Source organism: Rhynchophorus ferrugineus, unplaced genomic scaffold, assembly GCF_030347505.1.
Source record: "Rhynchophorus ferrugineus isolate W39M unplaced genomic scaffold, kcgeb_rfMv2 rfM10, whole genome shotgun sequence".
Lineage (NCBI taxonomy): Eukaryota > Metazoa > Arthropoda > Insecta > Coleoptera > Curculionidae > Rhynchophorus > Rhynchophorus ferrugineus.
Genome location: NW_027472589.1, coordinates 31,355,333 through 31,381,602, shown reverse-complemented (window position 1 = coordinate 31,381,602; position 26,270 = coordinate 31,355,333). Strand labels below are relative to the sequence as shown.

Genomic DNA, 26,270 nt, shown 5'->3' with positions numbered 1-26,270 from the left:
AAATATGTATTGCAAGATGGCGTAATGTCGCTTGCTTTTTAAAGGTTTCTTAATAATTTCTTAACAGGTCAATTGAAAAGTCCCTGGCCTACCGTAATAAAACACATTTTTTTGGCAAAATTAGTTTTTTTTTATTCAACATAATTCCCGTCAAGGGTGATACACTGATTGTAGCGATCCTAAAACTTTTCGATATCATTTTTGTAGTACGATTTGTCCTTTGCTTCAAAATAGGCCTCAGTTTCGGCGATCATCTCTTCACTCGATAAAAATTTCTTCCCAGCGAGCATTCTTTTGAGATCTGGGAACAGGAAATAGTCGTTGGGGGCCAGATCTGGAGAATACAGTGGATGAGGAACCAATTCGAAGCCCAATTCCTAGATTTTTGTCATCGTTTTCACTGACTTGTGACACGGTGAATTGTCTTGGTGAAGTAGCACTTACTTTTTCTTCAAATGCGGCCGTTTTTTGGGCGATTTCGTCCTTCAAACGGTCCAATAACGCTATATAGTAGTAGCTGTTGATGGCTCTTTCTTTTTCAAGGTAGTTAATGAAAATTATTCCATGTGCATCCGAAAATACAAACGCCATAACCGCCACAGCCGACTGTTAAAAAGGCAACAGCTTTGGAGCGGATTCATCGTGTACAGTCCACTCGGATGAATGTCGATTGGACTTCAGAGTGGAATGATGGTGCTATGTTTCATCCATTGTCACATATCGACGCAAAAACTCGGGTTTATTACGCTTGATCATCTTCAATCACTGCTCCGAATCATCAACTTGTCGTTGTTTCTGGTCAAAAGTGGGCGCGCGAGTAAAGTAGGTGCCGCACCAACTTTACTCAGACCTTTCTCATACCCAAATATTCGTGAATGAGATGATGTACACGTTCAGTTGATATCTTTAGAATGTCTGCTATTTCATTCAATTTCAATTTACGGTCATTCAAAATCATTTTGTGGATTTTTTTAAATGTTTTCGCCGGTAACAACCTCTTTTGGGCGTCCACTGTGTTCAGCGTTTTCGGTACTCATTTCACCACGTCTGAGCTTAGCATACCAATCCTTGATGATTAATTTTCCTAAGTCAGTGTCCGGAAACTCGGCATCAAGCCAAGTTTTTGCTTCAACTGTATTTTTTCGCTTCAAAAAGCAATATTTTATCAACACGCGAAATTCCTTTTTATCCATTTTTTTTCACAATAAAAGTTCCTTCACTCAAAATGCTATAATTCACAAACTAATATATATAAATATATATGTCACAAACTATATATATATATATATGTATATATATATACATATATATATATATATTTTTTTTGTTTGTACTTTTTATCCATTTTTTTTCACAATAAAAGTTCCTTCACTCAAAATGCTATAATTCACAAACTAATGATCCGACAGCTGTCAAATTTATACACGCATCTATTGAGGGTTAGGGCTAACATAAAAATATATATGGATTTAATTCTAATAGCGCCATCTATGTGTCAGGGACCGCCGAGGACTTTTCAATTAATCTCTTACATTAAACATCTTGATGACGTATGTACAAACAAAAATATATATATATATACATATATATATATATATATATATATATATATATACATATATATATACATATCTTATATATAAAAATGAATCGCAAAATATGTTCCTAAGCGCATAACTCAACAACGCCTGGACCAATTTGGCCAAATCTTTTTTTAAAATATTCGTTGAAGTTCAGGGATGGTTTTTACGGCGAGAAAAATTAGAATTATTGCTGGAAAAACCCTAAAAATAGCCCTTTTTGTTTGAATTTGTTTCGTGTATCAGTTGACAATTCATCTGTCATCTGTCAAAAGTCATCTGTAACAGACAACTTTTTTTTTTTAAATTTGATATGACTTGAACTCAAATCCTTTTAATCCGTACGAATTGTTTTATTTATTTAAAATATTTTATTTGTTTAAAATTTAATTCAAATTTTAAATAAATAAAACAATTCGTACGGCTTAAAAGGATTTGAGTTCAAGTCATATCAAATTTAAAAAAAAAAATTGTCTGTTACAGATGACTTTTGACAGATGACAGATGAATTGTCAAGTGATACACGAAACAAATTCGTATATCGTGTTTTGTGCAGAGTGTTTAGTTAGTTAGTGTTTGTTTAGTTCGTGATTAGTGAAAAAATAATTTATATTTGATATGCCTCCTATAAGACGAAGCAATTTAGGTAGAAGAACCAGAAATGCTATAAACCAAGCTAATTACCGATCTAATCGTACTGCACAAGAACGTGACGACGGAAATGAACGTGAAAGAATTCGGATATCACAAACGCGTGAAGCGCGAGCGCGAAATTCAACTAATAATCGCGCAAGTTTGAATCCAGCTGCTTTCAGTTACGATGTGTCAATTGACTACAGTAACTACCAATGTGTTGTTATTGGTTCTATGAACTTGGTTTGCTCACACTGTAAGGCATTAAAATACAAAAACGAAGCCAATGGATTGTGTTGCGCAAATGGTAAAGTGAAATTGATACAATTGGATCCACCACCAGAACCATTGTACTCATTGGTTTCAGGAATAGGAACAGATTCTATACACTTTTTGACACATATTCAACAATATAACAATTGCTTTCAAATGACTTCATTTGGGGCAACAAATGCAGTTCGGGAAAATTTTATGCCAACTTTCAAGGTATGTATTATAGCAGTTACTCATAATTATTTTAGCGAACAAAATTTTCTGTCACCAAAGTTAAGATGTGTTACTAATCTTCAATTTCTTAATCATTACGAAATATATCACTTAGTCATCATATTATATGGTGATTCAGTTTCAGTGACACTTTTATTATATTTTATATTTGATAGATATTAGTTAAAACTAAATATATACTTTTTAAGATCAAATATTATTTAAGTTTGATCATTGACAATCCATTAATTTATACCACACCATAATATTTTTTTTATTTACAGATACAAGGGCAAATATATCACAGAGCAGGTTCACTGTTATCAGTGTCAGATAGCGACAACAAATTCCTGCATATTTATTTTATGGGCAATTCACCACAAGAAATTGATCTGCGTTGTGCACATAACAATTTAGTAAAAAGGTCTATTGTAGAACAATTACAAACTTTATTTCATCAACACAATCAATTGATTATATTGTTTAAAACTGCCCTGGATCTGATGCCATCCGATAATCACAAAATTGTAATCAGAGCTGATAAAACACCTGCAGGTCAACATACAAGACGTTTTAATGCACCAACTATTGATGAAGTTGCTATCGTTGTAGTTGGAGAAAACTTGGAATCCCGTGATATTGTTTTACATCGTCGGAATGATCAATTACAACGTATAAAGGAAACACACCGCTCATATGATGCACTGCAATATCCCATTATATTTTGGCAAGGTGAAGATGGCTACGATTTATCAATAAAAATGATAAATCCCATTACAGGTAACTAAAATATTAGTTTAGCTATGGCGATAATATCTCAGTCACTATATTATGTATTTTAATTTTATATTTGAATGTTATTAAAACAAAATCTGTTTACAGGTTCTGAAACCAACAAAAAAGTCAGTTCAATGAACTATTATTCATACCGCCTAATGATTCGGGAAAATGCAGATAATCACATATTGAAATGTCGGCGATTATATCACAAATATGTTGATGACATGTATGTTAAAATTGAAACGGAGAGATTAACATTCATCAGGTTGAATCAAACCAAACTCCGATCTGAAGAGTATATTCACCTTCGAGATGCGATTAATACTGATGGAAATGCACAGAATGTCGGTCGGATGACTATTCTTCCAGCAACATACATCGGAAGCCCTCGGCATATGCACGAATATGCTCAAGATGCCATGTCGTATGTTCGTCATTATGGTACAGCAGATTTGTTCATCACATTTACATGCAATCCGCAATGGATAGAAATTAAGCAGGAGTTATTACCTGGGAAATCATCCATTGATCGTCATGATATTACAGCCAGAGTCTTTAGACAAAAGTTGAAATCTTTAATGAATTTCATCGTAAAACATAATGTGTTTGGTGAGACACGCTGCTGGATGTATTCTGTGGAGTGGCAGAAACGAGGATTGCCACATGCACACATTTTGATTTGGTTGGTTGAAAAGATAAGGCCAAATGAAGTTGATGCAGTGATATCAGCTGAAATCCCTAATGTACAAGTAGATCCTGGATTGCATGAGGTAGTTATCAAAAACATGATACATGGTCCTTGTGGAACTCTTAATCAAAATTCACCGTGTATGATGGATGGTAAATGTTCAAAACGATATCCACGGACATTAATATCGGAAACAATTACTGGTAATGACGGTTATCCATTGTATCGTCGCAGATCGACAGCAGACAATGGAAAATCAACAATTGTCAAATTAAATTAACAAGATATTGAAATAGATAATCGTTGGATTGTTCCATATTCACCCATTTTATCAAAGACATTCAAAGCACACATCAACGTTGAATCTTGCCATTCAGTGAAATCGATTAAATACATTTGCAAATATGTAACCAAAGGGAGTGATATGGCTGTGATTGGAATTGGTGCAGAGAATTCTAATGATGAAGTTACCCAATACCAAATGGGCCGCTATGTCAGTAGTAATGAAGCAGTTTGGCGAATATTTTCTTTTCCTATTCATGAGAGACACCCTTCTGTTGTTCACTTAGCTGTGCATTTAGAAAATGGACAAAGAGTGTATTTTACAGCACAGAACGCAGTACAAAGAGCTGCTCAGCCACCATCTACTACATTAACCAGTTTTTTTGAGACATGCCAAAACGATGATTTCGCACAAACATTGCTATATTCTGAAATGCCAAAATATTATACCTGGAATCAATCCTCAAGGAGATTTATACGACGGAAACAAGGAAAACCAGTTCCAGGATATACAGATGTATATTCCACCGATGCGATTGGCCGGATTTATTCAGTACATCCAAGCAATGATGAATGTTTTTATTTACGACTGCTATTAGTCAATGTACGTGGCCCAACATCATTCCAACAGTTACGAACTGTTGATGGTGAATTGTGTGGATCCTACAGAGAAGCCTGTCAACGTTTGCAATTGCTTGAAAATGACGCTCATTGGGATCAAACTCTCAATGATGCTGTAATATCATCACACACTCATCAAATACGAACATTGTTTTCTATAATCATATCTACATGCTTCCCATCAAACCCAATTGATTTGTGGATGAAGTACAAAGATTATATGTGTGATGATATTTTGTATCAAATACGGAATAGAATGGGAAATCCAAATATACAAATCAGTGAAGAAATTTACAATGAAGCATTGATTTCAATTGAGGACATGTGCTTGATAATGTCAAACAAACTATTAATTCAATTAGGCCTGACCGCGCCCAATCGTCCAATGCATGACGCTTTTAACCAAGAGTTGCATCGAGAAAGACTGTATGATCTCAACGCTTTGAAAGAATAAATTCAAACAAATCTTCCACTGTTAAATGAACAACAGAAGTATGTATTTGAAACTCTTATGAAAGTAACAAATGATGAAACTGGAGGGATTTATTTCTTAGATGCACCTGGTGGTACAGGAAAAACTTTTTTTATTTCATTAATATTAGCAACAATTCGCTCACAAAATAAAATTGCACTTGCACTCGCTTCGTCGGGAATCGCAGCAACTTTGCTTGAAGGTGGTCGAACAGCCCATTCAGCACTAAAATTGCCATTAAATATGCAAAGCAATGAAACTCCAACCTGCAACGTTTCGAAGAACTCTGCAATGGCAAAGGTTTTGCAGCAATGTAAATTGATTGTTTGGGATGAATGCACGATGGCACATAAAAAATCTTTGGAGGCTTTAGACAGAACCTTAAAAGATCTACGTAGCAATAATAACCGATTTGGTGGTGCAATGATTTTATTAGCAGGAGATTTTCGTCAAACATTGCCAGTGATTCCACGATCAACGCCAGCTGATGAACTCAATGCATGTCTAAAGTCCTCCAATTTGTGGAAACATGTTAAAGTACTTCATTTAAGCAAGAATATGCGTGTCGAGTTGCAAAATGACCAATCTGGAAACATATTCTCTAAACAACTCATTGACATTGGTAATGGCAAATTTCCTATAGACATGTTGACGGCTTGCTTTTGCTATGACTATAAACAAGTCCCAGGGGCAATCATTAAGTGTTTGTGGTATTAATCTAGAAAACCCATGTTTCTCACATGGTCAATTGTATGTTGCCTGTTCCCGTGTTGGAAAACCATCAGATTTGTTTATCTATGCGCCAGGTAATCAAACAAAAACCATCGTATACCACAAAGCAATATAATGATAATAATAATAATAATTATGATTCACATGATTAACAATAAAGCGATTACTTACTTTTCAATCCTTATATATGTTTTATTTAATTATTTTTTATTCACAACGCCCTATCACCAGGGTGATGGTTCTGTTCAGGAGAATTTTTTAAAATACGTAGGCACAAAAACTGCCACATTACAAATCTTTTTGACAGGACGAAGTCTGTCGGGTCAGCTAGTATATATATATATATATATATATATATATATATATATATATATATATATATATATATATATATATATATATATATATACATATATATATTTTTTTTTTGTACATTTTATCCATTTTTTTTTCACAATAAAAGTTCCTTCACTCAAAATGCTATAATTCACAAACTAATGATCCGACAGCTGTCAAATTTATACACGCATCTATTGAGGGTTAGGGCTAACTAAAAAAATATATGGATTTAATTCTAGTAGCGCCATCTATGTGTCAGGGACCGCCGAGGACTTTTCAATTGATCTCTTACATTAAACATCTTGATGACGTATGTACAAACAAAAAAAAAAAAAAATATATATATATATATATATATATATATATATATATATATATATATATAACTGCTATAAATTCAAAATATAATGATATAAGATATAACGTGCATCACGTCGTTGTAGTTTTCATAATGACGTATTACCGCAGGTTAAAGGATCAAACACGATGAATATCAACGTGGTGGGGAAGGGGGTGAACCTCCGGTATCATACCACGATCACCTCCAGCTCGTTCCGGCGACACACGATCTTACCGCCGCTTAACCTTAGTTTATAATACGTAACTGTAAACTCCCGGGGTGATATAGCACAGTAGTTACATCAATATTCGAGTGGATATGCTGTGCTCTCTCTCCCGGCTGGTGGGGCATCAAATTTACGAGGCCGTGTTTATAGGCTCATGGGACGGCCGCACGGTTGGCGATCTTTTCTTCAATTTCGCCCAGGCCAGACTTTATGTCCCGTCCGGACGTGCAAAAAGATATACGACGTACATTTCCGGGGCAGTTCTCTTTTTTTCCCTGCCCCCCTCCGCCGCCTCCTCTTCTCCGGGCGCTTCTTCTTCATTTGCGGGGGATGCTCGCTTTGTTTAAAATATGGCTCGGTCTGCGAGACGGCGGGAAAAGAAACCGGCCCGATGAAGAAATATCGGGCGGTTATGGGGAGGTCCGCATCGTGCGAGGTTTATGTTTGTCCCCCCTCCGCCCCTCAATCCACGTACGTAGCACGGAACTATCTCGCGAAATTGTGGGTCTTGAAAAATAACAGGTTAAATGAAAAGTCCCCGATCTGATACATAGATGGCGCTACTAGATCCGGATTAAGTCCATATGATTCGGGACGGAACGGAATTAATGCACCACTTATGACCTTGGAACAAAAGAGAAACTTTATTTTGATCCCTGGTAATTTATACCCACTCGATACAAGTCGCAGCGCCCTCTACTAACTTTTCTTCCTCCTTTCTATGCTGGCTCTTGTATCGAGACAAGTTATATATTTAACAGTACTAACCCGCAAAAGATGCCTGTATAAATTTGACAGCTGTTGGATCAGCAATTTGTGAACTATAGCATTTTGAGTGAAGCAACTTTTGCATTGTGAAAAAAATTGATAAAAAGGGATTTCGCGTGTTGATAAAATATTGCTTTTTGAAGGAAAAAATACAGTTGAAGCAAAAACTTGGCTTGATGCCGAGTTTGCGGACACTTCCCCAGGAAAATCAACCATCAAGGATTGGTATGCTAAGTTTAGACCTGATGAAATGAGCATCGAAGATGGTGAACGCAGTGGACGTCCAAAAGAAGTTGTTACTGGCAAAAACATTTTAAAAATCCACAAAATGATTTTGAATAACCGTAAATTGAAATTTAATGAAATAGCAGACACTCGACAGTCATCCGAGTGGACTGCACACGATGAACCCACTCCAAAGCGTGGGAAAACGCAACAGTCGACTGGCAAGGTTTTGGCGTCTATATTTTGGGATGCACATGGAATAATTTTTATAGACTACCTTGAAAAAGAAAGGACCATCAACAGCGACTATTACATAGCGTTATTGGACCGTTTGAAGGACGATATCACCGAAAAACGGTCACATTTGTAGAAAAAGAAAGTGCTGCTTCACCAAGACAATGCACAGTGTCACAAGTCAGTGCAAACGATAGCAAAAATCCTGCCTCCATCCACCGTATTCTCCAGATCTGGCCCCCAGCGGCTATTTCATGTTCCCAGATCTCAAAAGAATGCTCGCTGGGAAGAAATTTTTATCGAATGAAGAGATGATCGTCGAAATTGAGGCCTATTTTGAAGCAAAGGACAATCGTACGACAAAACTGGTATCAGTGTATCACCCTTGAAAGGAATTATGTTGAATAAAAAAAAATGGCCAAATAAATGTGTTTTACTACGGTAGACCGGGGACTTTTCAATTGAGCTATTATAATACTCTCTAATAGTAAATTGTAGACGCTAGCGCGACTAACTTCACGACTTTTGTCTCACGAAAAAAAGCCCTAAAGGCCAACCACGAGTGACGTAATGCGAACAGCTCGCCTGTACTTCGATATTTTCGACTTGTTTTAATATTAAACGTCAATTTTACGGATATTTTTCAAATATTCATGACAACGGCCAAAACTTTTAACCGTCAGCGCGTGTGTGCCTGTGTATATGTTTGAGGAACTTGGCCAATAGCCTGTCATAAAAATTCGTATATTTTGCCACTGGGGCTATTAATTAATCATGGACGACTTTAGTAGGAAGTTCGGTAAATTACATCAATAGTTTTTAAACGTTACTCGATATGTTATCCGGAATATCGCGTTCTGTCTCATAAGACGTTTTCTGTTTTATTGTTTCTTCATTTAATTTCCATAAAAATAACTTAACTAGTCAAAAAAAAATTTTACTTTAATGACACTAATATTGATTTTTGACACCCGTCAGATTTTGGGTTAGACTAGAATAGTGTTGATCGTGTATATTTTATTTATAATTGTGTCATTGTGTTAAAAAGTAAAAACTTTATTCAGACATAAAGAAAAAAGATTGGAAGTGAAATTATATTTAAAAAACTTACTCTAGTTTACAAATATATACGTTATGTATTAAATACAAAGAACCAGACGAACTACTGTCGTATTTACTGTCAACTATTATATTTCATGTGAAAACAATTTAGTCAGTGTTGGTTTTCAAATATTATTACATATAATTAATTAACTAGCAACTCTACTAGCTTTAAGCATACTTTGATGATATAATCTGAAATCAATTATAAATTTGCGCGAATTAATAGTAAGATAAAATCAAACCATTAGCACAACATAAGTAATGTAATTTAAATAATTCAATAGAAAACATTGATTGAAAATAAAAACGCATATTCACCTTTAAATATTATATATTTTATAAAATTTTCTACATGCACTTAAATCACTAATTTGATTAATAAATTTAACTAGTCAATTCTGCTTTTTATATCAGTTCTTATAAATCCAATTATAAAAAACAATATGTAAGAAAAGTTTCCATCGAAGTTATTAAAAATTAACTTTAAAACAGGGATCCCGGCGCATTCGCCTTTTTTACTCATTGAAAAATCATTTCTTGTTCTATATCTGTGCCTTCTGTATTCTGTAAACATTATATTTTGAAACTAGAAACTGAAATAAAAATGTTAAAATGTTAATAATTATAGATACTATTTAGCTAATAAAATAAGGAAAATACAGAATAAATAATAAATTGTTCTCAGCAAATCGTACTGCCGAAGTTCTATTTTAGCTAACAGAAGTAGGAGCACACGCCAGTGCAAATAGTGTAAATTTTACTCTCTTTTACATAGCGGTCATGCTAATCTTGTCTGTATTTTCCATTTTTTGCGTATGTACCACCAAAGTGAGTACGAGAGACAACATAATAGACATTGAAACCAATCAACATAGCAATAGTGGAAAAAGGTAAGATGATTCACAAATAATTCTACAGATTCATCAACCAACAGAAAAAAGCACAAACTTAAGGCAAGCCTCCAAACAAAAACATTCACCGTTCAAGAGATATGTACGGAAAAACAAAAGACGTCCTTTAAATAATTCCGAACAAACGTAAATTAAAAATTGATTCCAATTTGCAAAAAAAATACATGATAATTAACTTGAATACACAAGATCACCATCATGTACTGTGTAAAACTGCACACATACAGAAGGCTTAATAACAATGCCTCAATTGATGTTGCACTGAAATTATCGTAAGCTCCAGGACACCTACCAGGTTTAACGGATCTTATGCAAATCCTCGATATCGCTAGATGTTTGAAAATAGCCTAGAGAAATTGGCATAATCTACGTTCAAATTATGGTCTAATAAATAAAAGTCTAATACTATTTCCTTTAAAATATGAGAAAACGTAGTAAACCAATATTAAAATATCTATTGTTACTTTCAATTTTCCTATTAAAAGGCCCATTTTGAACCACCTTTCCGTGAACACCTTCACTACTTGAAAGAAGGAAAATAAAAACGCACAGTATCTTAAAATGAAATAAGGTATTTTATTTCCAATTCAAAATATAGCAGGCACAACCACATAACTCAATCATACTTGGAACACCATACACAAAAGTGAATAGATTAAATCCGACAGCATTCCAGACTCAATTGACAAAGAACATAATATATAAGAAATTATTACACCAATATAAAATTTACATCCGTGTAAAGGCAATCGGACTCTCTTTACTTAGCGGGCTCAGCCTTTTTCTCAGCTTGAGCGGCGCCTTTATCATCGTCGGGAGTCTCCGTTTTGTCTTCCTCACCAGATTTTCCTTCATCGCTCTTAAACCTACAAATAGATGAATGTTATCCGACTCTGTAAAGTATTTTTTTGCAGCACCTACCTGTCGTATCTTTCTCCGTTCACGCGAGAATCATCATCGTCGTAATCGCTCTTGTTACCGTCACCTTCCTCCAGTAACTCGCCCAAATCCTTGTCGACGGAATCCCAGAGCTTGTCCTCTTCAGTCTTGGTTTGCTTTGTATCGGAGGTGTCTATATTTTCATCTCCTACATAAAAAACGTAATTAATTCAATTCTACTATAGATATGAGTTTAAGATTTGATATACCCTCTTTTTTAGACTCTTCCTTTTTTTTTCCTTTAGCAGCGGTCTCCTTTCTCTGCAACTTCTCAGCTCTTTGTCTGAGAGCCTCATCTTCCTTATGCCTAATGTAACGTTGCATATGCGAGCGTTTCTTGCAGTGCGAAGCCAAGATACCCTCATCCTCGTCGCTGCCGCCCCTTCTCAAGTACATCCTGCACAATTCGCAATAGTAGACCTCGATCTTCTTTATCCGCTCGACGCCAACGTTGATGTCGGACTTGTCTTCGTCGCCCGATGGCATGTTCTCCTCGACATCGCCCACAGAATCGATGGTAGCGAAATCTTCCAGATTATCGTCATCCATCGATTCATCCCCGTTAGCGGCCGCCCTTTGTTTGCGTTTAAGATGATCGATGGAGCAGAGATGGTTCTCGTAGAACATCGGACTTTTGCAGATCAATTTGCACACGTTGCAACGAGGCATCAAGAATTTCTTCATGTTCTTGTGCGCCTGGCTGGCCTGATGCACGGCCTTGGGTTGTCTGTGGTTGAGCTTGCACAGAATACATAATTGAGAACGGGAAGTCAGCTCATCGGAGCTCGCGTTCTTTTCCAAATCGTTTTGGGCGTTGCGCTGGGCCTGGCGCATCTGCAACAAGACACTTCGGCGCTTCAAGGCCACCTTAGACATGGCTAACTTGTGTGTCCTTCCACGCAAGTGAGTCTCGTAATGTCTAAAAGTAGATAATGTCACGTTGCATCGAGGACATTCCAGCTTGACGAACTTCTTGTTGCTGGTCTTGCTGATTTTAGACTCGTCAGCCTTTTCCTTGGGTTTTTCTTCCTCGGCCTTTTCGTCGCCCTCCTTATATAGAAAAAATATGTTATAGAAATGAATACAAGGACTATAACAAACAGCAATTTACCTTTGGCTTTTCTGATTCCATGGTCTCGTCTGCTTCCTTCATCGAGACATCTTCCTCGCCCTCTGTCTTCTCAACCTTAGGTTCGATTTCTGTTTCTTCCTCCTCCTCTTCTTCTTTCTTTTCTGGCGCGCTATCACTGGCGTCACTTTCGACCTGATCGCCACCTTCAGCTGTCTGCTTACGGCGGCTGCCCGAATAACTATATTCAATCAAAGTAATAACATATCTAGGAACTACATATGTGGATGTTCTAAAATTATCTCTAAACGTCCGCCAATAAAGATATGTCTAAGAGGTCACAAATCGGGATTTTCGATAAATAGCTTGTTACCTTCTTGTTTTTGCTTGATTTGAAAATATACCTAAACATTTTTTAAAACCTGATTCTAACGAGATGAAACAATAGATCGTAGATGTTATGCTTATATCCAGATAGATTGATCACGAGACATCAAGAATTTCATGATTGGTCATAATGAAACTGGGTACTGAAAAACAATTGTAAACTGAGGATAATTGATCAAGACCTAACACAAGTATAGATGCTTCAATCAGAATGGAAATGGCTCCTTACGAAAACGGTAGTTCTAGAGAAAAATATCTCGATTTGGCTTACAGCAATTTAAGAATTATTTCCTCAACTAGTATAAAATTAGAAAATATTTCTGTTCAAAATTTCTTCGCCAGATTACCTATGTAATAAGTGACAAAGGAAACCAACTGAGACTGCCAAAAAGATATTTATAGAATTGCTTTAAAATGTTTTCATTGATGACAATTTAGATTTTGATCCCAAGATTCCTAGGCTTTAATATTAACATGGAATAAATATTCTAAACTTTAATTTTGATTAAAGAAATCGACTAGTCACTAAACTCTCCTAGACAACTACAGCTTCCTCCAACCTTGGAACGCCAAAAGATAGCTAAGATAAGTGCCGAAAACACCGGTTTAAAAGAATTGTCCATTGGGAAGAAGAAACTCGTCCTCTTGTAAAAAGACCTGAACCTAATGACCCACAATCACAGTAAAGCTACGACTGATTGTGCGAGAACTGAATAACAATACATATTAAAAAAGGCATACAAATAAACTGAAAATTAAGATAAAAACAGTAAAGCAAGTGGTAAAACGACAACCCAAAAATATGAACTGAACCAAATCATTTGTAAAATTGTAAATAGAAACAGCTAAATTTTAAAATAATATTTCTCAAACTATTTTAACTTAACAATTACAATTAAACATATACGATAATTGCGGTAATTACAGATACACATCGAAGCTTTACTATCACGTGTGGTTTTCATATCAAATAATGTCAATACATTACAATGACGTCATAGTTTAGTATAATCAGTTAATGAGGGCTCTTATTTTCTTGCATAGTCATAAAAACTCAGAAATGTGCGTTCTTTTGCGAGGTAAACGTTAACATCCCTCGTAATTCCTTATACTAAACGTAGCAAGGATATGCGACGAATATTTTTATTTATACTAGCACGAAACTCAATGTTGCTCATCGCAGTACGTCTAGTTATCAATCATTCATTTTATTTTGTTATTTTTAGGGGGTCGGTATATCGTCTGCCATCAGGCATCTATCTAATTTTTCTACAAAACTTACGTACATCAGACATCTATACAAAACTTACGTTTTGAACCAAAAGAAAAGAGTCCTGCAAAAAGTATCAGTAATAAAACTATCAGTAATCAAATTTACCTCCTCATTTTAAGCATTTTAGCTCTCCTATCAACTGCTCTCAATCCCTTCTTCCTGACGCCATAATTATCGGCCAATCTGCGCCTGGAGAGGGCGCCCCTATCCCTCCGACCGCTTCTGGAGCCCCTGTTACCCAACCTGCCCCTAAACACGTCCCTGGTCGAGGGGGGCTTGCGAAAATCTTCGCGCCTAGCAGAGTAGGGCGACGACGTAGCCATGTGCCTCTCTCTTTCTCCGGAAAAACCCCGCCGTTCTGGGGGATACGGTTCATAGCGGCCCGAGTTGTAAGTGCCACCGTACGAGTCATGACGTGATCCCTGTGTAATACGGAGTTTAACATTTTAGTAAGCTCGGATCGCCCGCCTGTCTGATTTGGGGGCCATCTAAAATATCTTTTTACATTTTACCCACAACTTAACACAAAATACCAAAGGAACAATCAATAAGAGACCAAGTAAACTTGCAAGAGCCCCTTTTTGATTTCAGACAATTCCTAAGTCTTTGATAAATCTCTTTTTTTAAATTGTCTCATGTGTAATCTCTCTTAGGCATAAATCAAGAGTATCTTCAACGAAGTGTACATGAATCATTTAATTTGGTTTAAATTAAAAACATAGAGATCAAAATTCTTTTGTTCACTCCAACCAAGAGACTAAAGGTAAGCCTATCTTTGATTTTTAAGATCCTGTCCCTATGAATCAAAAAAAGGTTGAATCTTTTCAAGCTTTGCACAGTCATATCTCTCCCCTCTCCAGCTAAGGTATTTATCAAATATGTTTGCAAGACTTAAATAAAATCTGACTCCTTTGAAGAGAAAAGAAAATGAGAAATCATACCCTTTTTCTGTTAGGAGATCATTAATGAAACTATCCTGTAAATTACACCAACAACTACAGCAATAGGTACCTGCCTAGAACCTGTACATACCATTCGATACGATTTTGAATAATCATCCATCCTGTACATGTCAGACCCATATTTTCCTCCAAAATTAAACCGATCTGGTGATGATCTCCCATAACCTGTATTAAATTCAGCCGTCATAAGAAAAATAATGTTTGTTTAAATAAAAGAGAAAATTACATAAAAATGATTGGAGAACTCAATTAGATACTGAAATTGATTATAAATATTTACGTTCTTTAGAGCAAAAATGTACTCACAAATATTCACTTTTCTTACAATTAGAGAGACATTTTTTCATCTTTGGATAAAACATTACAAAAACTCACCATCACCCCCCTTCCATGAATTTCCTCGATAGTTCCCTCGAGAGTAACCACCTCTACCACGAACCATTGCTAAAATAGTGAAGAAAAACGAATAATCAGTAAAATAACGAAAAAAATCTAAAAAATTAAAATGGAGTCGAAGCTTTGTTTTGAGGACGCTACCCGGTTTTGTAAATGCACATAATATAAAATATATAAATATTATAACTAAATATTAAAGTATAGTACTCACCTGAGATTAGCAAACAATTCACAAACACTAGAACTTTTAGCCAAAAACTACTAGTAACGCCGGAGCAGAATTAAAAATAAGACGCCGACGAGAAAATCAATGTAATGGCGGATGAGCAACACTGGTTGCCAATAACCAACCGATGATGTCAAACCTACTCAACGAAATATAAAATTTTTAATAATAATTTTGAATTAACATTTAAACAATACCTGAGTAAATAACATATTTTTAACCAATTCATATAAATTAGTTATAATTAAATGTTATTTCGTCATACAAATTGTCTGCAAAACTTGCTGATATTTTCAATAAATTTCAACGAGTTGACAACCTAGCAATAAAAAGCGGAAATATAGATTGCGCAAGTACAGATAAATAATCTGTAGTTCAAAAAATATCTCTTGATTTTCGTTTAATCTAACTTTATTATCATTTTTTATTACAATAAACAATTATTCTTTCAAAATAATGTTTTCCCGTTAACTTGTCCTTTTAATAAATATGGACTAATGAATTATTATTTTTTGTAGCCCTCACCATCCATGAAACCATTTAGGAGATTGACGGATTTTAAATCAATATAAGAAACAATAAATAAGTCATGAAATGAAGAACCATAAATATAAAACTATTAGTAAATCTATGAACATTCAATAGAAAACAGCTAGATAGTTGATAGTTCGCATCAACTTTATAGCAGATCCTATCCAATCGCAGATTGTAATGATACTCAACGCACACCGTCCTTCCTAATTAATTTGATGGTATTTTTAAGAAGCCTACTTTGATCTCTATACACCACCATCATTACTTGAAAATAGTAAGGAAAATAAAATACATAGCGTATTATTAAATAATATTATATTTCTAATTGAATAATATACCACACATGACCACATAATTCAATCATACTTGAACACCAAACACAAAAATAAGTAGCTTACATTCTACAGCGCTCTTTCCACTCTCAATAAAGAGTGTATTTTTGAAAATAATATATAAGATATCATTGCATCAATATAAAATTTATATCCAAATAATCGCAATCCGACTCTTTACTCAGCGGGCTCAGCCTTTTTCTCAGCTTGAACGGCGCCTTTATCAATGTCGGGAGTCTCCGTTTTGTCTTCCTCTCCAGATTTTCCTTCATCGCTCCTAAACCTACAAACAGATGAATGTTATCCGACTCTGTAAACTATTTTTTTTCAGCACCTACCTGTCGTACCTTTCCCCGTTCACGCGAGAATCATCATCGTCGTAATCGCTCTTGTTACCGTCACCTTCCTCCAGTAACTCGCCCAAATCTTTATCGACGGAATCCCAGAGCTTGTCCTCTTCAGTCTTGTTGGTTTGCTTTGCATCGGAGGTGTCCATATTTTCATCTCCTATATAAGAAACATAATTAATTCAACACCGCTAGAGATACGAGTTTAAAGTTTAACACACCTTCTTTTTTAGTATCTTCCTTCTTTTTTCCTTTCTCGGCCGTCTCCATCCTTTGTAGTTTTTCGGCCCGTTGTCTGAGAGCTTCATTCTCTTTGTGGTTAATATAACGTTGCATGTGCGAACGTTTCTTGCAATGCGCGGACAAGATGATTTCGTCCTCGTCGCTTCCGCCCCTCCTCAAGTACATCCTGCATAACTCGCAGTAGTAGACCTCGACCTTCTTTATCCGCTCGACGCCGACGTTGATCTCCGCCTTGTCTTCGTCGCCCGACGGCACGTTCTCCTCAACATCGCCCACCGAATCGATGGTGGTGAATTCTTCCAGGTTGTCTTCTTCCGTCGACTCCTCCCCGTTAGCGGCCGCCCTTTGCTTGCATTTCAGGTGATCGATGGAGCATATATGGTTTTCGTAAAACATCGGGCTTCTGCACGATAACTTGCATACTTTACAGAAGGGCATCAGGTACTTCTTCATGTTCTTGTGGGCCTGACTGCTCTGATGCACGGCCTTGGGTTGCCTGTAGTTGAGCTTGCACAGGCGACACAAATGGGTGCGGGTAGTCAGCTCGTCCTTGCTCGTATTCTTCTCCAGATCGTTTTGGGCGTTGCGCTGGGCCAGGCGTATCTGCGACAAAATAAGCCGGCGTTTCAGGGCCACCTTGGACATGGCCAATTTGTGAGTCCTTCCGTGCAGATGAAGCTCGTAATTTCGGAACGTAGAGTGGGTTACGTGACAGCGCGGACAATCCAGCTTGAAGAACTTCTTTTTGTTGGTGGTTTTGGACTCGGCATCGTCTTTTTCCTTGGGTTTTTCCTCTTCCGCCTTTTCAACGCCCTCCTTATTGACATAATACGTTAAAATGCGAACTATTAAAACTATAAGGACGGTATTCTACCTTGGGTTTCTCTGCCTCGGTTGTTTCTTCTATTTCTTTCATCGGGACAACCTCCTCGCCTTCCGGTTTTTCAGCTTTAGGTATGATTTCCTTCTCTTCCTCCCCCTCATCGTCCTCTTTCTTTTCTGGCGCGCTATCACTGGCGTCACTTTCGACCTGATCTCCCCCCTCGGCTGTTTGTTTATGGCGGCTACCAGAATAACTACATTCAATCAAAACAGTAAGCTAACTAGGAACCATAGATATTAACGTTATAAAAATCACTACGCGCCCATTAATGAAGGCAGGAAATTCGTCGTCGAGTGCAAGTCTGAACCTATCGACACAACCTATAGTAAAGCTACGATTGATCGATCATTAAAAAATGCTTGTGACAACTATATAAAGGCACATATTTAAAAATTAATAATACAAAGAAAACTACAAAATACGTTATACATGTAATACTCATAAAAATATTTTTAATTTAACAGTAACCATCACTGAAATTGTAATTCATAATAAAAAGATAGGATAAAGTATTATTACCGTAAAAATATAAATATAAAACAATATCTCATCTTAGACGCCAAAGAGAAACAAGTGCCGTCATGATTTCATTTCGGCAATTTGTATATCTTCCAACTTGTTTATCCAACAATAAAATAAATAATCATATTAAAATGGTACTCATAAACAAATTATATCGAATTTGAAGATACAACCACTTGCCTAGCAAGATTTAGCCACACATCTATAACATTCTCCTCCTATACTGAAACGTTAATAATCTGTACACCACGAATATATATATATATAAATATATATATATATATATATATATATATATATATATATATATATATATATATATATACGAATATATATATATATATATATATATATATATATATATATATACGAATATATATATATATATATATATATATATATATATATATATATATATATATATATATAATCATATCACATACAAATACTTCGTTATTATTTCAACGCTTTGAGGCAAAGTTTAAAACGTTAATCGTCCTTTCAGTACCTTGATTCTTTGTAGACAATAAATAATTTTTAAAATCATAATACAGTGCCTATGGTATAGATAAATCGGAGCTTTACTATCTTGTTAAACAAATTAATATATAGAGTGGATAAGACATTTTATTATCAAGGAATAATTAGGACTCTTATACTCTTGTATGGTCATAACAAGCCACAAATGTATGATCTTTTGCGAGGTAAATCTTAACATTCATCTGAATCCAATAGATATGCAGCAAACATTTTTCTTTATACTAGCAGGAAGCTGGATATTGCTCATTGCAATTCATCTAATAGCCTTGTTTCCATTTTTTTTTTGGGACCGTTTGCCATCAGGCATCTATCTAATTTTTCTACAAAACTTACGTACATACGACATCTATACAAAACCAACGGTTCTGACCCAAAAGAAAATAGTCCTGCAAAAAGTATCAGTAATAAAACATTGTCAAATTTACCTCCTCAATTTTATAATTTTAGCTCTCCTATCAGCTGGTCTCATTCCCTTCTTCCTAATGCCATAACTCTCTGCGGGCAATCTGCGCCTCGAGGGTGCACCTCTATCCCTCCGACCGCTTCTGGAGACCCTGTTACCCAGCCTACGAAAATCTTCGCGTCTAGGCGAGTAGGGCGACGACGTAGCCATGTGCCTCTCTCTTTCAGCGGAGAAACCCCGACGTTCTGGGGGATACGGTTCATATCGGCCCGAGTTGTAACCGCCACCGTACGAGTCATGACGTGATCCCTGTGTAATACGGAGTTTAACATTTTAGTAAGCTCGGATCGCCCGCCTGTCTGATTGGGGGGGCATCTTAATTATCTTTTTACATTTTACCCACAACTTAAAACAAAATATCAAAGGAAAAATCAATAAGGGACCAAATAGTCAACTTGCTAGGACCCCTTTTTGATTTCAGACTGTTATCTGACAATTTGTATGTCTTATAAATCAGAAAAGATATTATGTATTCACTGCTGATTTTAAAAAAAATCTTCTCTCGTAAGTGGTTCGCTCTTAGACGTACATTGATATTATCTTCAACTAAATGAATCTTTTAATTTTATTTAGACCAAAAGCATATTTTGCTCACTTCAACCAAGAGACAAAAAGTAAACCTCTCTTTGATTTTTAAGATCCTGTCTCTACGAATCAAAAAAAGGTTGAATTTTTTCAAGTTTTCAACAGTCATATCTATCTCCTCTCCAGCTAAGATATTTATCAAATATATTTGCAAGACTTTGGGAATAAAATTAGACTCCTCCTGTGAAGATAAAGGGCAAACACAAAACTGTAATGCTGTGATGACAAATACTTACCAAACTCACCCTTTTTCTCTCAGGAGATTGCCAATCATTACTGAAATCATCCTGCAAATTACACTAGCAACCATAGCAAAAAATATAATAAAATCTATACATACCATTCGATATGATTTTGAATAATCATCCATCCTGTACATGTCAGACCCATATTTTCCTCCAAAACTGTATCGATCCGGAGATGACCTCCCATAACCTGAAATAAGTAAAGTATTCACTATAAATATAGGCTACAACTTGAATTCAGATATTTTACGAAACCACTTCAAAATTACATTTGATCAAATAAGAACTAAACTTGCTTACGTAATTCGATCACAAAACACAACTTTTATAATATTTAATATTTTTATATAGATAAAATGCTAAAATATTCCCAAGAATTACACCATCAAATAAAATAGTTTAGAATACTTGCCACCGGCCCCCTTCCATGAATTTCCTCTATAAGTGCCTCGGGGGTAACCGCCTCTGCCACGAACCATTATTGAAATACTGAAGAAAAACGAATAATCAGTATAACTAGAAGAATATTCACAAACTAAAATGGAGTTGAAAGAATTCTAGGATACAACCCAGCTTTGCGTACGTGTAACTCAAAATATATAGATTACAGAAATACATATCTTACTTATTATCTGATAGTCGCAAGCTTAGACAAATTTTATTTATAACTAATTTTCAACATCGAAAACGGAATTAAATAGGAAACACCGACACGACAATATCGATAATAAAACGTAATGGTAGACATGACAGGCCTGGTTGCCAATATCCTGAAACAGTGTTAAAGTTAACTCAAAGCAAAATTATATTTTGAAATAAATATTCTGCATAAATGTTAAACATCTAATAATTTTTTAAATTTACTGTAAATAACTTTATTATATGTACAACTCATTTTATATTTAACCACCAGGAATATATTACTTATCATTTTTTAAACCATTTGGCAATACAGCATGGAAATAACGGAAATGACATAAGCGCAAGAACGGATGAATAATTAAAAACTCATCATTTTAGTATCAAAATAATAAGATTATTTTTTAATGTTAGATAAATACGAATTTAAAATTAATAGGAATAATACTGACTTAAATAATTTATAACTATGATAGCACCTTATGTTTTTGTTTTTTAGTATTTCGACTTCGCGCACCATCATTCCGAGATTTAGTTTTGACGTTTAGCCGCGCCCCTGTCAAATGGGTGTTGATCGGATTCTGTACTGAAAAAATATCGGAATGCAGTCCGTATCGGACCGTGGACTCTAAAAAGTGTTAAATAATCATGTCGTTGGAGACTCGGTCCAGTTCAGCCCTATTCAAAAGGGCCGAACAGCTAAAAAGATGGGAAGAATCGGACACGAACCGTGAACCAGTGTCGCCGAAGCAGAAGTCTCGAAGGGTAAAATTCTCGTCGGGATGTGTGTTTCTAGCCGCGTGTTCAGCCGGTGATAAGGAAGAGGTGTTGAAATTGTTGGATAAAGGAGCCGATATTAATACCGCGAACGTTGACGGGCTAACTGCCCTACACCAGGTATTTATTTCATCTTTTTGTGCTCGTGACGTAAATACTCAATATGGCCGCGAAAATCGCTCTATATAGTATGCTCTTAAATTTATCAGTACAAATTACATAAAACCGACAAAAAGACGTCAAATTTATTATTTAATCGTTCAGTAACATGTTTATCCTTACAGTGGTTAATGACAACGATTGATTGTTGATTATTTTCTTTTATTTATCCTATTGTTTTTATTATGACAGTATATTCATCAAACCTAATTCACCTTTCTATTTGTATTAATTAGAACATTTTTATTTATGCCAGGGAAAGGTTAATGAACTTTTCATAATGCAACATAAATAATACGTTTTTTATGTGACGCTTTTTCACTAAAAAAAGAGAGAATTATGTTCATTAACCCAGAATATTTTGTTTATAAATTCAATCTTTACATAGTGTAAAAAATTACAATGCATCATACGAGAAATGTAAAAATTAGAGTTTTTACAGGAAACGCAGATATCAAACAATTAAATATCCACGTGTGATCGGCGATATTGGTTGGTCGTTCAATGTATTGGCAGATAGTTAATACAGTTCATTAGTCATGTTCCATTTTATCGAACTATTTTTATACCGTGTTATTTTTATGGTTTGTCTGCATGTTAAGGTGGTTGACAACTTGCGTCTGGAAAATATAATTCTCGTGTGAAACAATTTTATTCTGGAATATGAGATAACTTCTCCCTGTCGCCATAAAAAATCCTGTTTATTTTTATATAGGCCATGCTGTATGCCATAAATTTATGAATAGTTTGTGTTTCTTGCCATTATCTACTACCATGCCGTGAATATTATGTTGAGATTAACTTTAAATATAGTCATATCCATGATGCTTTTCAAGTATATTATTTTTCAGGGATTGGTGAATAAAATTCTACTATATTCAATCGTTCTTATATTAGTGATAACATGTTTAAACAAAATCATAATAATGTCATGCCAATCTAGTTGGATTTGTTTATGTTTTTCTAATTTTGTATATTATCAAGAAATGTTTGAAAAAAAAACTTTTGTTTATACGAGTTTCCTCTGAACTGTAATAAGTATTAGGAAGTTTGACAACTTATTGAGACTAAATAAAAGTTGTGATCAAATTAAAAACTGTACAGATATTATTGGGTACATTGATAATATGATATTGATAAGGTATATTGAATGTTATCAATCAATTTATTAACGAGTGAATTTCATTGTTTAAACTAAGAATACAAAATTAATCAAATTATCTACCCCTAGGACATGATAATTGCTAAACCTTAAATAAAAATAAAAAGGTTGGCCTATATTTTTCGCAACTAACTATATTTAGCACACACTAATAACGTTAGGTCAAGTACGTGAATCTGAATATTTAACAGAAAAAATAGAAACTTCATTCACTTAAGTGACCCGAGAGTCGTTATTAGAAAAACACGACCCGTAATCATTAAACATGAACATGAATGTAATGAATTAAACGACTTTAACTCAATATTCAATTTTATTCATCAGGAGATTGTCCCCGTTTTGTATACCTTTCTCATAGAATAATTTCAAAATAGGCTAATGTTTGAACCAAACCTTTTTCTTTCAGTTTGACCATTCATTGAGTTATATTTTTATGTATCGTTCAGAGTTGTTTCACTAGAACTACTGTAACTTTAATGTAAACGCCAGAATATCACGAAAGAAGATTAGGGCTGCTAGGTTAGCTTTAGGGGGTTTAGTTTCAATGTTAACTGTTACAATCAAACGTTTGCAGGCATGTATTGACGACAATTTAGACATGGTCGAATTTCTGGTAGAGCATGGGGCGGACGTCAACCGGGGGGACAACGAAGGATGGACGCCCCTGCACGCCACGTCCAGCTGTGGCTTTGTTTACATCGCCAAGTTCCTCATCGAGAAGGGGGCAAACGTAGCCGCCGTCAACAATGACGGCGAATTGGCCTTGGACATCACCGAAAGCCAGAAAATGGAGGATCTCCTGAGGGAGGAGATCAGGAAAAGAGGTCGTACTCTCTCGTACCGTTCCCGCGCCTTAACTCTACGTTCTGCCTTTGATTTTGCAGGTATTGACTGTAATGCAGCTAGAAACGACGAAGAGAACCTTATGCTGAGAGATGCCAAAGAATGGCTGGCCACGAAAAGTTCCTCGGTGAACGCGTCCCATTCCAAAACTGGGGCCACGCCACTCCACGTAGCCGCCGCCAAGGGGTACATCGATGTCATGAAGTAAGTGCTGCGTTAAATGGGACGAAGCGGCGACGTACTACGTGCTCTTATTTCAGGATTCTGCTGCAATGTTCAGCGGACGTCGACGCCCAGGACGCGGACGGGTGGACCCCGTTGCACGCCGCCGCTCATTGGGCTCAGGGCGAGGCCAGTAGACTGCTAGTTGAGAATTTAGCGGATATGGATGCCAAAAACTATGTGGTAAGAATTGATATAGCCTAAAACTGTCTTTATGCTCAAAACATTCCCTAGAATTAAAAAAAAAAACTGCATCTGCAATCTGAGACTAAAAAAGTGATGCTCCACCAACCTCAGTTTAAATATTTTCCTAAACCCTCGATTTTGAGCACTTTATTTCGACCACTGTTGATCAGTGGCTTTGAGAAATCTTATCGCTTGATAATACATGGGCTGAAAAGTCTCGGCGCTAGTTCTATAGCATTCACCGCTTTTTAGTTAGCACTAACCTTCAAAACAAACATTAAAGTAACTCTAGAAAACAAAAAAAATCCGCAAAATCGCTTTGAATGATCGAAAAGTGAAGTTGCGTGAATTAACTGACATCGTCAAGATCAAAAGAACGTGTTGGTTTTATATCGCATGAGCATTTGATTATGAGAAAGCTGTGTTCAAAGTGGGTGCCGCGTTTGCTTACTGTTGACCAAAAACAAAAATGTGTGAGCAATGGAACATCTGGTGACACGCCTATTTTGAGGCAAAAGATAAGTCGTTCTACAAAAGCGGTATTGAAATGTGCTAGTGGCGCTGGAATGCTGTGTGTCTTTTGATGAAGATTACGTTGATGAATAAAGCCAATTTTGAACAAAAAAAATATGCTTTTTTTTTGTTACGCCCGGGATTTTTCAACCCATGTGTTGTGCTGGAACATCATGAGTTAGCCCACTTACAAAGGACTTCCTAAATTCTTTGGCCGGTATCCTTGGCAACTCTAACATTTTATATAACATATGCAGTAGGCATTTACAACGGCGGAATTTAAAAACTACAAAATATAAAAATATATTTTTTTAGTTTATATTGTTTATATATAGGTCATTGGCCTTAGATTATGCGTTGTTGGTATATTTCCCATTTTTTAGAAAAATAATTTTTTTCCTTTCCGTTTTTGTCTTCGTTTCTGCCGTTGCCGATTACTGCTTCAAATATAACACCAGACTCACATTTATGGCAGTTTCCCTAATCCACTTTTGGTCCCGTTAGGTCTGTTGAGCGGCAATTTGAGATTTATATTATATGCCACTTCTGTGGCAACCGTCCCTTTCTGAACACATAATTTACTGAGATACAGCAATATTGTCTTGCCAGTTTTTATCGAGATAGTAATTGTTAAATTGTGTTTTAATTAAATACGATAGGATTAACAATTGATGATCCTGATTCTGCTATAAATTATAAAATATTTCTTCACTTTTTCGCCGTGATGTTTTTTGCAGTCGTTTTTTTATAGATGTTTAATAGAACTACATCATTTAACTTCTATTTTGTTATTTTTCATAAGTCATAAGTAGTTTAACTCGTCGAATACAAGAAAATGATTTTTCTCCTAACATCTACTGGCGTAGGCGTAACTAACATCTAATTAATTAAATTTTTATATATACATTGTTAGTACTGGAATAAGCATGAAAAAACATCTTAAGGCTGTTTATAAGTATTCTATCGTTTCACGTGTTCTCAGTGTATTCAATTATCCTCATACTCATCACTCATCTATTAATAAATGTTTTTATTAGCTCTATTTTTTTTTAAATATAGAATTAGACGAAAGGTTTTCATTTAAAGGGCATTTGTTCTTCTTTTTTATTGTTCCATGTACTTTCTTAATGTTGAAAAACACCTACCAGGTGCTTGGATCGATTAGGAATCAATACTTCACATCAGGATCATGGGATGTTGAAAACTTGTTGAGGTCTTCTAATTTCACACTGCCTTAATTTCCTACTTTTAACCCATAAATTTAATAGTACATTTTCCAACCTGTAAACTGTCCGGATATAATGGAATAAGTCAAATAGCAGATGGAATAATTGCGTGTTTCACTGTTTACTTTATTTAAATTGCCAATCTTGTTCTTATTAACAAGCAAATATAGTTCATC

The 26,270-nt window shown here is 35.5% G+C and overlaps 4 protein-coding genes across 34 annotated transcripts in view; 2 read left to right on the top strand and 2 right to left on the bottom strand.

Moving 5' to 3' along the window:
• Positions 1 to 2,996: 2,996 nt before the first annotated feature.
• On the top strand, positions 2,997 to 4,460 carry LOC143203454 (uncharacterized). The gene is made up of 2 exons (XM_076415618.1): positions 2,997 to 3,479; positions 3,582 to 4,460. The coding sequence occupies exons 1-2, from the start codon at positions 3,065 to 3,067 to the stop codon at positions 4,445 to 4,447; spliced, it is 1,281 nt and encodes a 426-aa protein (XP_076271733.1). The 5' UTR covers positions 2,997 to 3,064; the 3' UTR covers positions 4,448 to 4,460.
• Positions 4,461 to 10,977: 6,517 nt separating this feature from the next.
• On the bottom strand, positions 10,978 to 15,812 carry LOC143203447 (uncharacterized). The gene is made up of 8 exons (XM_076415605.1): positions 15,659 to 15,812; positions 15,427 to 15,495; positions 15,122 to 15,216; positions 14,195 to 14,511; positions 12,472 to 12,670; positions 11,570 to 12,410; positions 11,343 to 11,508; positions 10,978 to 11,287 (listed from the first exon to the last, which is right to left on the bottom strand). Exons 2-8 carry the CDS (start codon positions 15,491 to 15,493, stop codon positions 11,182 to 11,184), a joined length of 1,791 nt encoding a protein of 596 aa, XP_076271720.1. The 5' UTR covers positions 15,494 to 15,495; positions 15,659 to 15,812; the 3' UTR covers positions 10,978 to 11,181.
• Positions 15,813 to 16,505: 693 nt separating this feature from the next.
• Positions 16,506 to 21,134, bottom strand: LOC143203446 (uncharacterized). Of its 8 annotated transcripts, none has more exons than XM_076415596.1 (9): positions 20,993 to 21,134; positions 20,780 to 20,856; positions 20,463 to 20,557; positions 20,359 to 20,409; positions 19,500 to 19,786; positions 18,004 to 18,205; positions 17,108 to 17,945; positions 16,878 to 17,046; positions 16,506 to 16,822 (listed from the first exon to the last, which is right to left on the bottom strand). In XM_076415596.1, the coding sequence occupies exons 2-9, from the start codon at positions 20,844 to 20,846 to the stop codon at positions 16,717 to 16,719; spliced, it is 1,815 nt and encodes a 604-aa protein (XP_076271711.1). In that variant the 5' UTR covers positions 20,847 to 20,856; positions 20,993 to 21,134; the 3' UTR covers positions 16,506 to 16,716. The 8 variants fall into 8 exon arrangements, with proteins under 8 accessions (XP_076271711.1, XP_076271712.1, XP_076271713.1 ...); XM_076415597.1 differs by having other exon boundaries at positions 16,878 to 17,043; XM_076415598.1 differs by having other exon boundaries at positions 18,004 to 18,193.
• Positions 21,135 to 21,488: 354 nt separating this feature from the next.
• Mbs (Myosin binding subunit) overlaps positions 21,489 to 26,270 on the top strand; it is a 39,892-nt gene continuing 35,110 nt past the window's right edge. For all 24 annotated transcript variants that reach the window (XM_076415595.1, XM_076415594.1, XM_076415589.1 and 21 more), the window contains exons 1-4: positions 21,489 to 21,903; positions 23,679 to 23,928; positions 23,989 to 24,151; positions 24,208 to 24,352. In XM_076415595.1, the coding sequence (XP_076271710.1) occupies positions 21,655 to 21,903; positions 23,679 to 23,928; positions 23,989 to 24,151; positions 24,208 to 24,352 (807 nt within the window). In that variant the 5' untranslated portion in view covers positions 21,489 to 21,654. The remainder of the gene's footprint in view (positions 21,904 to 23,678; positions 23,929 to 23,988; positions 24,152 to 24,207; positions 24,353 to 26,270) is intronic.